The sequence below is a fragment of the Diabrotica virgifera genome, chromosome 2 (genome assembly GCF_917563875.1).
Source record: "Diabrotica virgifera virgifera chromosome 2, PGI_DIABVI_V3a".
Classification (NCBI taxonomy): Eukaryota; Metazoa; Arthropoda; class Insecta; order Coleoptera; family Chrysomelidae; genus Diabrotica; species Diabrotica virgifera.
This window is the reverse complement of record NC_065444.1, coordinates 3,172,617-3,187,581: the sequence shown is the minus strand read 5'-3', so window position 1 is coordinate 3,187,581 and position 14,965 is coordinate 3,172,617. Positions and strand designations below refer to the sequence as shown.

At 33.2% G+C, this 14,965-nt stretch overlaps 2 protein-coding genes across 2 annotated transcripts; both read right to left on the bottom strand.

The window, feature by feature from the left end:
* Positions 1-957: 957 nt before the first annotated feature.
* Positions 958-14,795, bottom strand: LOC114328074 (uncharacterized). Its single transcript, XM_028276826.2, has 2 exons — positions 14,714-14,795; positions 958-5,018 (listed from the first exon to the last, which is right to left on the bottom strand). Exon 2 carries the CDS (start codon positions 4,882-4,884, stop codon positions 4,066-4,068), a length of 819 nt encoding a protein of 272 aa, XP_028132627.1. The 5' UTR covers positions 4,885-5,018; positions 14,714-14,795; the 3' UTR covers positions 958-4,065.
* On the bottom strand, positions 7,899-12,757 carry LOC126880374 (uncharacterized). The gene is made up of 3 exons (XM_050644199.1): positions 12,493-12,757; positions 9,523-12,314; positions 7,899-8,201 (listed from the first exon to the last, which is right to left on the bottom strand). Exons 1-3 carry the CDS (start codon positions 12,755-12,757, stop codon positions 7,899-7,901), a joined length of 3,360 nt encoding a protein of 1,119 aa, XP_050500156.1.
* Positions 14,796-14,965: the final 170 nt, after the last annotated feature.

Genomic DNA, 14,965 nt, shown 5'->3' with positions numbered 1-14,965 from the left:
ATCATGAATTCAGTATTATAACACAATAATTGTTCAGCTAAAACTAAAATATATATGAGAGAAATGAATGTCGACTCGATTCAAGTTTTCTGTTAACCCAGATATGAAAATATCAAAAGGCACCGCTAGGAAAATATTCCAAAATGCGATTGAGAGAACCTATATGAAACGAGTCTTTGTACTCTCAAACGATTTAAATCGAAACGAAACCGTCTATTTTTCTATTTTTACTAATGCCATACTCTGTATGAGAGTACAAAGACTCGTTTCATATAGGTTCTCTGAATCGCATTTTGGAATATTTTTCTAGCGGTGCCTTTTGATATTTTCATTTCTGGGTTAACAGAAAACTTGAATCGAGTCGACATTCATTTCACTTATTCCCCGTTAGAGAGCGTTCTAATTTTACTCCGGTATAAATAGTTTTATTGTATACCGAGAACTACGGAAGTTTTGATGTAAATTTGTCTTCTTGCATAGCCTCCTTGACAACAGGTAGACCTAGAAATAGCGCTATCGGGGGATGGCAGGAGACAGATTTAAATCAAAACGAAACCGTCTATTTTTAAAATATATATGCTGTTTGCTGAAAAATAATTTTTCAGCTGAAACTAAAATGTAGAAAACGACAATATTCTGTAGTTGTGATAGACGACTTTCTAGGTCTAGGTTGTGGTAGACGACTAGTTCATACTCAAGTCAATCATCTCTTACCAAACTTAGACACCCTGTATAAATAATTATGTTTATGTTTATATTACTAAATAGAGAATTGAATAACCTTTCAAATGAACTAGCAGATGACCCCTATTCTCGTTTTAAAAAATAAGTAGACAGATAGACGACGTCAGTAGTGGGTATGAAATATGTCAAAAAATCATAATTTAAAAATAAAAATCGACCTGTTCCAGGATTTTTCTTTAAAATTGGAAGTTTACAAAATAATGAAAACAAAAATACTATAAAATTGGTTTAATATAAATTCTTATAATAACTTATAGTCTAAGATACGATATAAGGTCGACCTGCACCCATCTGTTTAATGGATAAAAATAATTTGATTAATGTAATTTAGTATGTTAATAATTATAAAAAAACAAGATGCTCAATATAACTTTGTTCTGACTAGAATTAATTAATAATTTAAAAATGACTTTTTTAAAATAAAAAAAATCGGTCAGGAACATCATTTTAGATTTTTTGGCTCAATCTAAACAAAAAAAGACTTGTAATTTTTCTCTAAGTTGATCTTTTTCGAGTTATAAACAATTTAAAACTGAAAAAAGAACGAAAGATGACGATTTTCAAGGCTCGAAACCACGAGTAAAAAATATCATTTTTGAAATTACGAAATACCTAAATTCAAGTTCAAACCATATTTTATCAATTCTTGATAACTATTTTTTGTAAACATCGTTTTTTAGTTATTAATGCAGTACGATCCCGTCTTATAATGCCGTCCTCCCACAAGGAACCTTCCTCATTAACAAAATATATTTTAGAATAAAACATAGCAAAATTCTTATCGGGACCTGATAGAAGATGGTTAGAACTTGAATTTAAGTACTTCATGTTAAAAAAATAAAATTTTTACTTGCGTTTTTAGCCTTAAATTGTTTATAACTCCAAAACGATCAACTTAAGAGAAAAATTATAAAATACTTACCTTTTTTGTTTTAGTCCCGTCGCCAGGGGGGGTACAACGGCCTCCTTAATTCAGATGGACTTACCCAAGTTTTTTTTTTATGTATTTTGACCCGTAGAACACGAATTTTTTGGGTAACAGTTGATCCGAATGTCGATAAGTTGGTTATAAACAAAGAACTTGAGGAATTACATAGCAGCGATTTTTCGCAAAACAAAACATTTTTTTGTATTTTTTGGGTGATCCTCAACAAAAAATGATCTTACAAGTTTTTTCGTAGGATGCATAATTTTCGAGATAAACGCGGTTGAACTTTCAAAAAATCGAAAAAGTGCAATTTTTGAACCCAAATAACTTTTGATTAAAAAATAAAATAGCAATTATGCTTACTGTATTTGAAAGTTCAAGTCAAATTCTATCGGTTTTGATTATTTGCATTGCTCAAAATTAAGTTTTTATTTGTTAAACAAAGCCATAAACACATAGTATTTCCCGTGCCCAATGCATGCGTTTTAATGTACGTAACCTACGTATAAATTGTCTGTATGCGCGCCTACTCGTTCAATTTCAAATGCATTGAAAACATCATTCAATCACTATATGTTTATAGCTTTGTTTAACAATAAAAAAAATTAATTTTTAGCAATGAAAGTAGTCAAAACCGATAGAATTTGACTTGAACTTTCAAATGCGGTAAGCAGAATTGCTATTTTATTTTTCAATCAAAAGTTATTCGGGTACAAAAATTGCAATTTTCGATTTTTGAAAGTTCAACCGCGCTTATGTCGAAAACTATGCATCTTACGAAAAAAATTGTAAAAACATTTTTTGCTTAGAATGACCCAAAAAATACAAAAAAATGTTTTGTTTTGCGAAAAATCGCTGTTATGTGATTCCTCAAGTTCTTTGTTTATAACAATCTTATCGACATCCGGATCGACTGTTGCCCAAAAAATTCGTGTTCTACGGGTCAAAATACATAAAGAAAACTTGGGTAAGTCCATCTGAATTAAGGAAGCCGTTGTACCCCCCACTGGCGACACGACTATTTCGAATGATTCAAAAAATCTAAAATAATGTCTGCACGGGTTAATTTTTTTAATTAATATAAAAAATATTTTTTTTATTAATAATTAATAGAGAGCGGAATATATGCAACACAACATTACCAAAATATGCGCATATATATGCATTACTTTTACTACAAATATGCAGGTATTTTTTCCAAATTTGTCTAAATATGCAAATGCATATTAAAAATACTCAAAAATAAAACAATATATTAAATATAAACATTTATGTTTAATACATATTTATTTTTCACATAAAAACAAATGAAATGACACACAAAAACTGATATTATAATTCAATTAACAATCTAAATTATAGTGTGAATGTATAATCAAATATTTTTCAAAATTTTCAACTAGCAACTTTTGCCTTCTATCACTAAAAACGTGTTTGGACACAGAAAAAGTTCGTTCTACATCTACTGATGTTATAGGACAATATTTTAATTTAGGCAGTAAACTAATTTGGCGACTTAAAAAGCGAATTTGTCGAATAAAATCACTCTTTCCAGAAAAATTTCTTTTGTGGGACATGATGCTTTTGTTTGTCAGTTCCTCATTTAAAAAATGAAATGTGAAAATGAATGTAACTTACAATTTTGGAACAGGCCTTGCAAAATACTTTGTCTCCACTTAGCTATAACTCGGGAAAACACTTTATCCAAGCACTTTTTTGAATGGTAGACATATTTAAATTTAATATATACCAATCACTTCAAAAACACTAAATACGATACAACGTTTACTTTAAACAAATGTTGGCCGGAAACTGACAAAATAAATATTAGACCCTTAAAAGCAGGTAGGTACCTACGACTTGCTACGCTAATAAAATAATATTTTTCTGGGAACACCGATAATTGTTAAATTCAGGTAGTAATGGGAAAGTCCAGATAGATAATAATGAGCGATAGATAGATAAATAACGAGCTTGTTCATATCGAAGTTATAAAATTCCAACTAAGAGAGGAAAATTTTAAACTTTTATATAATTTATTTTTAAAATATGCAAAATAAATCGTGTTTAGCTTAAATATGCAATGTTGTGTTTGTTGTCTGAAAATATGCAATATATGCATCTATATGCACTTTGCATATATTCCGCTCTCTAATAATTAATTATATCGGGTACCCCTTGTTTTTAATAATTTTTAACATACTAAATTACATATCCAATAAGTTTTATCCATTAAACAGATCGGTGCAGATTGACCTTATATAGGATTCTCTACTATTATTATTGTTTAATATTATCTAACAGATCTATTATTAAACAAACATTATTTAATGTTATACAAAGTTTCGTACTCATTGTCTTCATAACTACTTTAATCTTTATCAAAAGTATAATCACTGTAAAGCACTGTTATAGTCATCATCATCATCATCGTCCCCAGTCCTCATCATATTCATAATCTTCGTATTCTTTGTCGTCTGCATCTTCATCATCAATATCTCCATAATCATCTTCATCATCATTATCCTCATCATCATTATCTTCATAATAATTATCTTCATAATCGTCATATGCATGATCTGCACTGCCATCTTCGTCGTCACTATTGAATGCATCCTCAGTAACAGCTTTTTTTGGTTTTCAGTGGTTTCTGGTTCTGTAGATTGTGCAGTTATAACTTTGTTAGCCATTGTTATTGGCGTATTATCATCATCATTATCATCACTTTCTTGTACAGTAGTATATTCTGTAGGAATAACGGTCTCGATAGTAGGAGTTGTAATGTATTCAATGTTCCTAGTAATGCTAGTTGTTTTCTCGCTGTCTTCACCTTCCAAACTGCTGGTTTCAACACTGGTCGGCTGAGTAATAATAGTAGAAGTAGCTTCATTAGTTTTAGCAGTAGTTTTAGTTTGATCATCAGTAATATGGTGTGGTGTGTCTTCTTCTGCAAAAACGGTCGTATCTAAAATACTGGTCGAGAGTTCTGGTCTACTGGTAGATGCTGATATTTTGTTGTACCTTAGTCCTCCTACATACTGAGTTAAAAATATTTCTTTTGTATAAATTTTAAGCAAAAAACAATCCTGTTGGCAGCATGAGTAACCAGGTGGACACTGTGTGTCTGTTTCGCAGTTGTAAGGAGTTCCAAACTGATGTGAATATCTGCTGAAGCATGGCAAAAGCCGTGTAAGACATTGTCCACATTTCATAGAACTGTCATTTTCACGTGGAAAAGGTTGTTTATTACTACTGTTTTGGTCAGGTACGGTGCTTGGTGGAGGCGAGAAATACTGACGAGTTATCAAAGAGTTTAAAGCTTATTGATATATTAAGTTGTATTTTTCTGGAAAAAAAAATGTGTAATTAGTAAAATGTTTTAAATCAATGCCAAGGAAGGAGAAACAAAGATATACCTATAGAATAGGCAAACATAAAGCAAAGATAGCAAAACATTTTAACCAGATGTAATGTATCCGAGATGAAAATAATGAAATACTCTGGATTGTTTTTAAACCAGGAGTAAACTAAATAGACAGATTAACACCCAAGAAAGACACTAGAACAATCACCAAATACATCTTCTTTTTTGGTTGATCATATCGGCCTTCGACGGTATTCCATAAATATTATATTATATACTAATACTAAAGAGTTTTAAAAACAACGGTTTTTTTATATAAAAGTAGACTAAGAATCTAAAAATTAAAGGAATAACGCAGAAAACACAAAAAATCGCCGATATAACTTATTTAACCTATGAAATACCAGTTGTGTCAGAATTTCATAAATGTCATTAGTGTCAAAATTTCATAAAAGTGGAGTAAACTTGCCTGAGGTTAGACCAATTTGGTTTAAAAACAGACCATAGTTCACCAAAAGAATGTCAAAAAGCTATGGACAAAGTACTTTGACAGTTTATTAAATGAAGAATTTGACAGAAAACCAGTTGAGTTAAGGGACACAACAATGGTTACCAAAATAATTAACGAGGAATTGGTTCAATTTAAAAAAAAATTAAGGAAGGTAAAAGTTGGACCCGATGATATTCCTGGAGAAGTATGGACACTATGGACAGCGTTAGGAGAGACAGGAACAAATTGGCTAATAGGTTTATTTAATAGAAGTACGGATAAAATTATTATTGAAAAAAATATATCACAAATTACAGGGCCATAAAACTACTACATACTCAGTCACACTATGAAAATATGGGAGAGTAGAACCAATATGCATATCTTGAAACAATGATTCACTTCACAGGTTATTACTTTCAGGAAATTAAAATCATAATAGAAAAGACTAGAGCAAATTTTAACAAAATGAGAAAGTGCTCTTTACAAGAGATTTGAAGTATGAGTTAAGAGTTAGGTTGGCTAGGTGCTACGTTTTCTCGACTCTGTTATATGGAATGGAACCTTGGGCCTTGAATGCGGCGTCAAAAGAAAAAACTAGAATCATTCGAGCTCTGGGTGTACAAAAGAATTCTGAAAAGATCGTGGACAGAACACGTCACAAACAACGAGGTTCTGAGAAAGATGAATAAAGAAATAGAAATCTTAAATACCATCAAAACAAAAAAATTAGAATATCTCGGACATATTACATGTGAAGAGAGATACAACTTGCTCCACCTCATTATGCAGGGAACGATTCAAGGAAAAAGAAGCATAGGTAGACGCAGAATGTTGTGGCTGCGCAACCTGAGAGAATAGTAAGGATGTACATCAAATGAACTTTTCAGAGTAGCCGTCTCTAAAATCAGAATAGCTATGATGATTGTCGACCTCCGTCGCGGAGATGGCACTCAAAGGAGAAGAAGACGACAACAACGAAGTATTTCTAATAATCATTTAAAGAAGTTACTACCAATAAAATAGTAATTATAGATCGTAACGTGATAGTGAAAAGTAAATAGCTTTAAATACCTACGGTCAGCATTAGAGAGTAATGGAAATGTATATGGAGGTGTATGCAGGAGAATTAGGGTGAGAAGGATGACGTGGAAGAAAGCGAGTGGTATGTTATGTGGCAGAAAAATTACAAGGAAGAAACGAAGACATGAGTGGATGAATGGAGTGACAAATAGGATAAAATAAAAATAAGTATATTAGAGATGATAATATCTCATAATGAGAAGGGAAAAGGGCAAACCCGTTAAGAGTTATAACGGAATTGATACCCCCAGGTAAAAGAACAAAGAGCCGGACCTTAACTGAGATTAAGACAACAAGTTAAGGAGAATGGAAATTAGAAATATGGGAAGAACAATCAAAGAGAGAGAAGAATGGAGAAAAGTAGTGCAGATTACGTGTAAGCATGTAAAGAAAACTAGTTTTTGGAGCATACTGGTGTACTGAAAAAGTAATAAGATTATTATGAGCATAAAGTTTATACTAAAACACAATGAAGAAGTCTTAGATCCGAAAATATAAAACTTCTAACGTTGGAACCAACATTCTGGTGAGAACCTAAATCCGTGCCTTTTAAAATTTGAAAGGCAAACGAACGATAAATGAAACAGACTAATGGGAATCTAAGAGTGCATTCCTCAACCCGTCAATTTATCTAGGTAAAATTCTATCGAATTTTGTTTCAATCGATTTTTTTTTAAGTATACCTTTTAGACTTTAGAAAGACTTAAAAAAATCAACGATAAAAGGAAAATTGAAAAAAAAAATAATATGGCATATACACTCAGATGCAAAAAAACGCAACGGAGAAAATTTTTGTCAAATTCAAAGTAATTCGGTTTTTTTATTTTTGAGCCCCATTTGGATGATTTTTTTTTAGCACACTGTGTAAAAATTTGTAAATTCTAAGTTGTTATAGTGAGTTTTTTAATAAAATTTTATATTTGACTTATTGCCTTGCCTTATTTGACTTATTTACAAAATATGCCTTGGTTCATTTTTTAGAGCCAAATGAATTTGCCACCCACAATTTAGGACTTTTTTAATTATGATTATGATGGAGTTATTTTGTAATACGACGACGTGGCTTTGGTGACTGTTGTCAATATGTCTGTAATTTCTTGTGTGTCTTATTTATATTTTATGCCGAGAGAGAAACGTGAAAGTGTGACTTTTCTTATTAATTTATTTGACAACTTCTTAAAACAATATACTAATCGTAAAACTAAACTATATATGGTTTCCCACAACAACGTATCATATCTAGTGTATATATTAGATTCTAGTGTCCCAACATTCTCCGGACCCAGGAATCAGGCGGCAGTGAATCTATGTGGAATCTTCAATGTTCTTCCATACCTTGACTTTTTACCCTTTTCTGACTTATCTTGTTCTGTTGATTCTTCTTTGTCTTTTCTTAAATTTTCTTGAATATCATTGATAGGTAGTTCAACTCTATATAGTCGTAGACATGGACGAACCAATACACCATTTTTTGTCTTTACTTTTGCGACCCTTTGGATGCCATCTTGCCCAGAATATACTTCAATGATTTTGCCCATGGGCCAGTTTATTCTTTTGACGTTGTCGGAACCAACCATTACTACATCACCAACCTTCACTAGATAATTTACTAGTTCCGCAAGGTATTCTTTCCTAAATCTGTCGCGTAACATTTGCCTTAAATTTTGAATATGACGAAACCTACCTTTAAAAAATTCTGAATCCACGATGTCTAAATCAACAACCTCATCGGAATTACCCTGTAATGGCCTTAAAAAACTTGATGGGGTTAAAACCTCAAACTCATCGACTTCAGAAACATAGGTAAGTGGTCTTTGATTTATCACCGACTCTATGTCGCATAACACTGTGTACAGCTCTACATAATGCAACGATGCTTTCCCCAGTTGTCGGCGCAAAAGTTCTTTTACTACTATTACTAACCTCTCCCACCACCCGCCCCACCAAGAAGCGGAGGGTGGATTAAAAATCCATTTTATTCGTCTTGTACCTGAAAATTGCTCTATTTCTACCTAATTTAACTTTCCAAAAATATTGTCACTCCCATGAAAATTGGTCCCATTGTCCGAATATATGATTTTAGGCCTCCCCCTTCTACTAATAAAGCGACGAAGAGCGTATAAAAATGCTTCAGTAGAGAGAGATTTCACTGGATTTCACCAGTTCCAAATGAAGCGCTCTGTATACTGCACACGTAAATAAAACTATCCACGTTTTTTCACCTCCCTTTAAATATAAGGGCCCTGCTAAATCTATACCTACAATCTCAAAAACCCCAGCATCGTTTATTCTATTAGCAGGTAAAGGAGCAAAAGGTGTTTCAATTTGTTTACCGTTTAACTTTTTACATGTGACGCATGAGTAAATTACAGAGTTTATAGTTTTCCTGGCTTTTATTAACCAAAAATTTTCTCTGATTATTCCTAAAAGTATTTTCGGACCAGCGTGACAACTTTTTTCATGTTCTTCAACTAAAAGTTTTCTTACTATTGTATTTTTGCTTGGAAGAATTATTGGGTACTTAAATTCTTGTGAAAAATCGCCATATGCAAGTCTGGTTTTTAACCTTAAAATTCCATTTTTGTCTTCAAATATTTCGAACTTCCTCAATCCCTTTATATTTTCTGTTAAATTTTGAGTTTGTGCAAATTTTATTATGCATGTTTCAGCTCTTTCTAGTTCTTGAGCATTTAAGTAATCAAATTTGTTGCTTGTCTTAGCTTCTACACATGTTCTTCTTCTTTTGTTCCTAACATTGTGGTAAAATCTAAGAATCCATCCTACTAATCTCCGTACTTTTGAAAACTTTCCAAAATAATTTAACTTTTGACAAAATTCTTCCGAATTTTCTGCTAGATTAGTATTAACTAATTTCATACATTCTTTCATTGCTTCTTCTTCTGTAGCGCTTACTTCTCCTTTTGGCCACATATTTTCTGGTTCTTTGAACCATTGAGGGCCCTTCCACCATTGTTTTTCCAAAAGTTGTTTCCCGCTACATCCTCGTGATAAAACGTCTGCAATATTCATATCACCTGGCACGTGGCGCCACTGATCTACTGCAGAATATTTTTTAATCTCTTTTACCCGGTTTCCTACAAAAGTATTCCAAAGACCCTTTGTTTTAATCCAGGTTAAGACAACCATCGAATCACTCCAGTAGTACGTTTTAAGCTCTGTAAAGTCTGTTACTTCTTTAACAGTTTCTAATAACCTAACACCTATCACAGCAGCCATTAATTCTAACCTAGGGAGAGTAATCGTTTTAACTGGACTTAAACGTGATTTTGCTAACAAAAGTTTAATTGAAATTGAATTTTGAAATTCTAGCCTAATAAAAACGCAAGCGGCATAAGCGTATTTACTAGCGTCAACGAAAACGTGAAGAGTTTTATTTATTATTAGGTTCTCTTCTTCTGGATATGCTAAATATCTATGTATGTTACAAAAATTGAGACATTTAACACTTTTTAACCAAATTTCGAAACGTTTATTGATATCGTCAGGTAATTTTTTAAGTTCTGTTTCATTCCTAACGCTAGAAACACAATTGTCTACGTAAAATGCGTTAAGAAGTTGATTAGCTGTTTCTGTGTATGTTTTTTCCTTTTCTAAATGCAAATTAACTGTTGCTGCTAAAAGAAACGGACTTGGTTTTAGCCCAGAAACTACTCTACAATGTCTAAATATTTTTATTTCTCTTTTTTCATAGTTTTTCCACCACAAAAATCGTAAAAAATCCCTATCTTTCTCTGAAATGCTTATCTGCAAAAATGCCTTCGCTATGTCTGACGTTACCCCAATTTTATGTAACCTGAACTTTAAAATTAAAGGTATTATTAGCTCAATTAGATTCGGACCCTTTTCTAGTAAATCATTAAGAGAATTACCGTTACCATCTTTAGCTGATGCATCAAACACTGGTCGGATCTTCGTAGTTAAACTGGACTCTTTGACAACTGCGTGATGTGCCAAGTAGTGCGTATTCTTTTTCAACGGCTCTTCTTCTACTTCTTCAATGATTCCTGTATTTTCCCAATCTTGAAATATATTGTCATACTCTGTAAGCTTGTTCAGAGAAATTAACCGTTTTGTGGTAGAAAAAAGTCGCTTTTCAGCTAAATTAAAATTAGAGGTTATAGCCGGATAACCTTCTGCCCATGGTAAACAAATTTCATATCTATTTTTACTATTTACCACAGTGCTTTCTTTAAATTTTTCTAATGTGCGAATGTCTAACTCTTCTCGACATTTCGTCTCTGCTGGATCTTTTATACCCAGAACATCTAAACTCCATAAAGTACTCAATGAGTCAGTAAAATAAGTTGATACAAACGTGTTTATTTTATTATTACTTTTTTGTGTCCCCATAACGGTCCAACCAAACTTGGTTTCCAAAGCTACTAAAGAATCATTTGTGTTTACCAAGTTTCCCGTTATGATGTGACCAAACATGTCTGCCCCTATTAATAAATTAACCTCTAATTCTTTAGAAGCAGAATCATTTATATAAATATTTTTATCTTTTAATAAATCTAGGACCTTTTGGTCAATTAGTTTTGGAACGTAATTGCAAATTTTAGATTGTTCCAGTAAAGATAACCTTATGCTGAATGAATTTTCTAAATTTTCTATACCTGCCTTAAACAAACGATGAATCTTTGGAGCTCCCGGCAACCCACCAAAAACACCTTGAACTATATTTTCTTGTCCAATTTTAGTTAACCCTAAATCTTCCGCGCATTTTGTAGTTATATAGGAACGTTGCGAACCCGAATCTAGCAGTGCCCTTACTGTCATTGACCTTTTATTATCAGAAATAACCCTAACATTGATCGTTTGCAGTAAAGTTTCAGAAGCGACAGTTGTTAATGTATTTTCGAAAGATTCTGATTTTTGCAAATCTCTATTTTTGTTTTCTTTTTCATGCAAATCAGGACACATTAATGTAAAATGCTTGCGAGCGCATTTTATACATTTGACAGTTGTTTTGCATGTCCGAAAATTGTGAAACTGCTTTAAACATGAAAAACAACTCCGTTTTTTACTTATAATTGATTTTTTCTGCTCTAAAGTCATTTTCTGAGCTTTAATGCAGTCCTGACTGGCATGTGTATTGCTTTCGCAAAAAATACAAGAAAACTTTTGCTTACCCTTGGTTTTTAAACTCTCTGTATGTAAGGTTTCTACAGTATACTTATCGTCAATACTTTTTGGAACTGTGAAACTAGACTGAGCAAGTTTTACACGCTCTTCGGCCTCCACTTCTGTTTTCAGGAACTCTAGTAGACCCTGCAACTCATTATTAAATTTTAAATTATTAGAAGCCCTATTTCTTTCCCAAATTTTAAGCAACTCATAAGGTAGCGCGGATTCAACAAGTGGCAAAAGCATCGCTGCATACTTGTCGCTAGTAACACCTAGTGTTCCCAAAGCCCTAAGCTGAGTCTCCAACCTATCATACAAAGTAGATAAAGCCATACCTGGGTCCTCCTTTGAGGTTTGTTGATTTAGAATTAAATTTAATAACTCCCTAACGTATACCTCAATTAAAATTTCGTCCCTTGCGAATCTATTTTTCAGTTGGTCAATGGCTATTTTATAATTTTCAGCGGAAGGTGGGAAGCTTTCGACAAGGCTTCTGGCTGGCGTGCCATCTTCTGTTGACTGGATCAGGTATTGGAACTTGTCTTCGTTTGGAAGGTCTGCGTCTTCATCGATTTTTTTTAAACTGGCCCCAAAAATTTATCCAATTTTTGACATTTCCATCATATTTCTTTATTTCAATTTTCGGCATATGAAAATTTTTGACAGGTTTTTCATTTCTTGTACCTTTATTTTCTTGATCTTTCAAAGTTTTTAAATTTTTGATCAAATACTCACATTCTATTCTAAATTTTCCTACCTCGTCACGAAAGTTTTCTTCATCATTTAATTCCTTGCTAATTTCTTCCGTGCTGGTTTCTTCTGCGAATAGAATGTCTTTTATGCTGTTGTCTAGAAGAAATACTCGCTCTGCTTTATCATCAACTTGTTGCAGGAGTCTTTGTATTGTCTTCTCGTCACTGGGATTCACCTCTTCAATTTCTTTAAAAACTTTTTTCAGGGATCCTTTTATTGTTTCCCTCTCTAGCTTTAGGTTCTGCATGTTTTTCAATTAACCAGGGATGCCAATAATGTAATTTCTTGTGTGTTTTATATAAATTTTATGCCGAGAGAGAAACGTGAAAGTGTGACTTTTCTTATTAATTTATTTGACAACTTCTTAAAACAATATACTAATCGTAAAACTAAACTATATATGGTTTCCCACAACAACGTATCATATCTAGTGTATATATTAGATTCTAGTGTCCCAACAATGTCATATTGACACTTACATTTTGTTTACCTATGATTGATCATGGTTCTTAGTGTCGAAGATTGTGCGAAAGCCGTTGTTCTGGTTGAAGATGGGCGAAATTATGAAAATCTGGCTAGAGTACTACACACTCATCGCTCTACCATCCAAAGGGTAGTGGAACGTTTTATACGAACTGGAGCAAACAAGCGTAAAGCGGAAAGTGGCAAGAAGCGCAAAACTACCGCTTTAGATGATCGTTTTATACGAGTCAACGTTTTGCGGAATCGTCATTTAACAGCGGTGCAAACAAGAAATCAGCTTCAACAGGTTCGAGGCAATAACGTAAGTGTATTTACTACTGTTCGTTGAAGATTACATGAATTTGGTTTGCAAAGTTGCAGACTAGCAACTGGGCCCAAATTACTTCCACGGCATAGAGTGGCTAGGAATTTAGGACAATGGAGTAATGTTCTTTTTACGGATGAGTCGAGATACTGTCTCCACTCATCAGATGGGAGAGAACGAGTATGGCGTCGAACTGGAGAGAGATTTGCGGAGTGCGCTTTCAGTCCCCGCGTTAGCCATGGAGGGGGTACGCGGGTACGGGGTTTAGTGATGGTATGAGCAGGAATATCCCGAGACGCGCACACTGAATTTGTATTTATTGAGGGTTCGTTGGCTGTCCACCGATATATTGAGGAAATTTTAGCGAATCACGTAGTACCCTTTTCTCAATATATCGGCGATGATTTTCTATTAATGCAAGATAATGCGAGACCCCACTCTGCAATGTGTGTCACGCAATATTTAGAGGAAGTTGGGATTAATAAAATGAACTGGCCAGCGTGTTCGCCAGGTCTGAACTCAATAGAGCACGTTTGGGGCATGCTTGGTAGAAATATTAGAGGTCGCGAAGTCGCACCAGCCTCAATTAACGAACTTCGCTTGGCTCTAGAAGAGGAATGGCAAAACATCTAGTAAAATGATATTCGCAACCTCATAGACAACATGAGCCGACGACGTGTACAGGCAGTTATAGAGGCTATGGGAGGCAATACAAAGTATTAAGTTATATTTTAGTTAGTTTTTCTTTGTTATTTGTGTACTTAGGTTACGTTACATTTAAGTTGTTTTTTATGTTTTGTTCTTGTTTTCGTTGTTCATTAAAACCAAGATCATGTCGTTGCTTTTAATCATTATTTAAATACAGTGCTTCTGGGATGTCGATATGACATTCCTTCGATATTAGTCATCAAAGCCCCCATCGCCGTATTAGAAATTAATACAAAAGATAATAATAATAATAGGAAAAGTCGTAAATTGTGGGTGGCAAAGTCATTTCGCTCCTAAAATTGAACCAATCCATATTTTCACATGAAACAAAAAACATAATATGTACTTAGAAGACATGGTTGCAACCTAAAAACAAGGTTTTACGAAAATACGCTAACGGAATTATTCCACAGGATGTTTGAAAATTAGGATAAAAAACCACCTTTCGATAAACCCCGTATAATAAGTCAAATACAAAATTTTATTAAAAAGCTTACTATACCAAATTAAAAACTATAAATTTTTACACAGTGTGCAAAAAAAATCATCAAAATAAGGCTAAAAATAAAAAACTGAAATACTTTGAATTTGACCAAAATTTTCTCCGTTGCGTTTTTTTTGCATCTGAGTGTAAATAACAGTCAAAATTGGAAAACAATAGATCAACAAAATGGCACTTCAATAGTAGGTATTATAAGATAAACTTACCTCAATCCTTCGATTTTCACTGTGACAAATTCTTCAAAACTACAAATTCTATATCAGTTTGTGCACAAAAATGTTATCCTTATCACCCAAACAAATTTCACTAAACTGCAAATACCCAAATACGCAAATATTTGCATTAAAAAATTCACGTTAATATTGTGGATCACACAAGAGCCATTGGTACCAAATACAAACCAATTAGGCCTGGATCCCGCGTACCAAAAAAAGTTGATTAATAGCAAGCTGAAAATT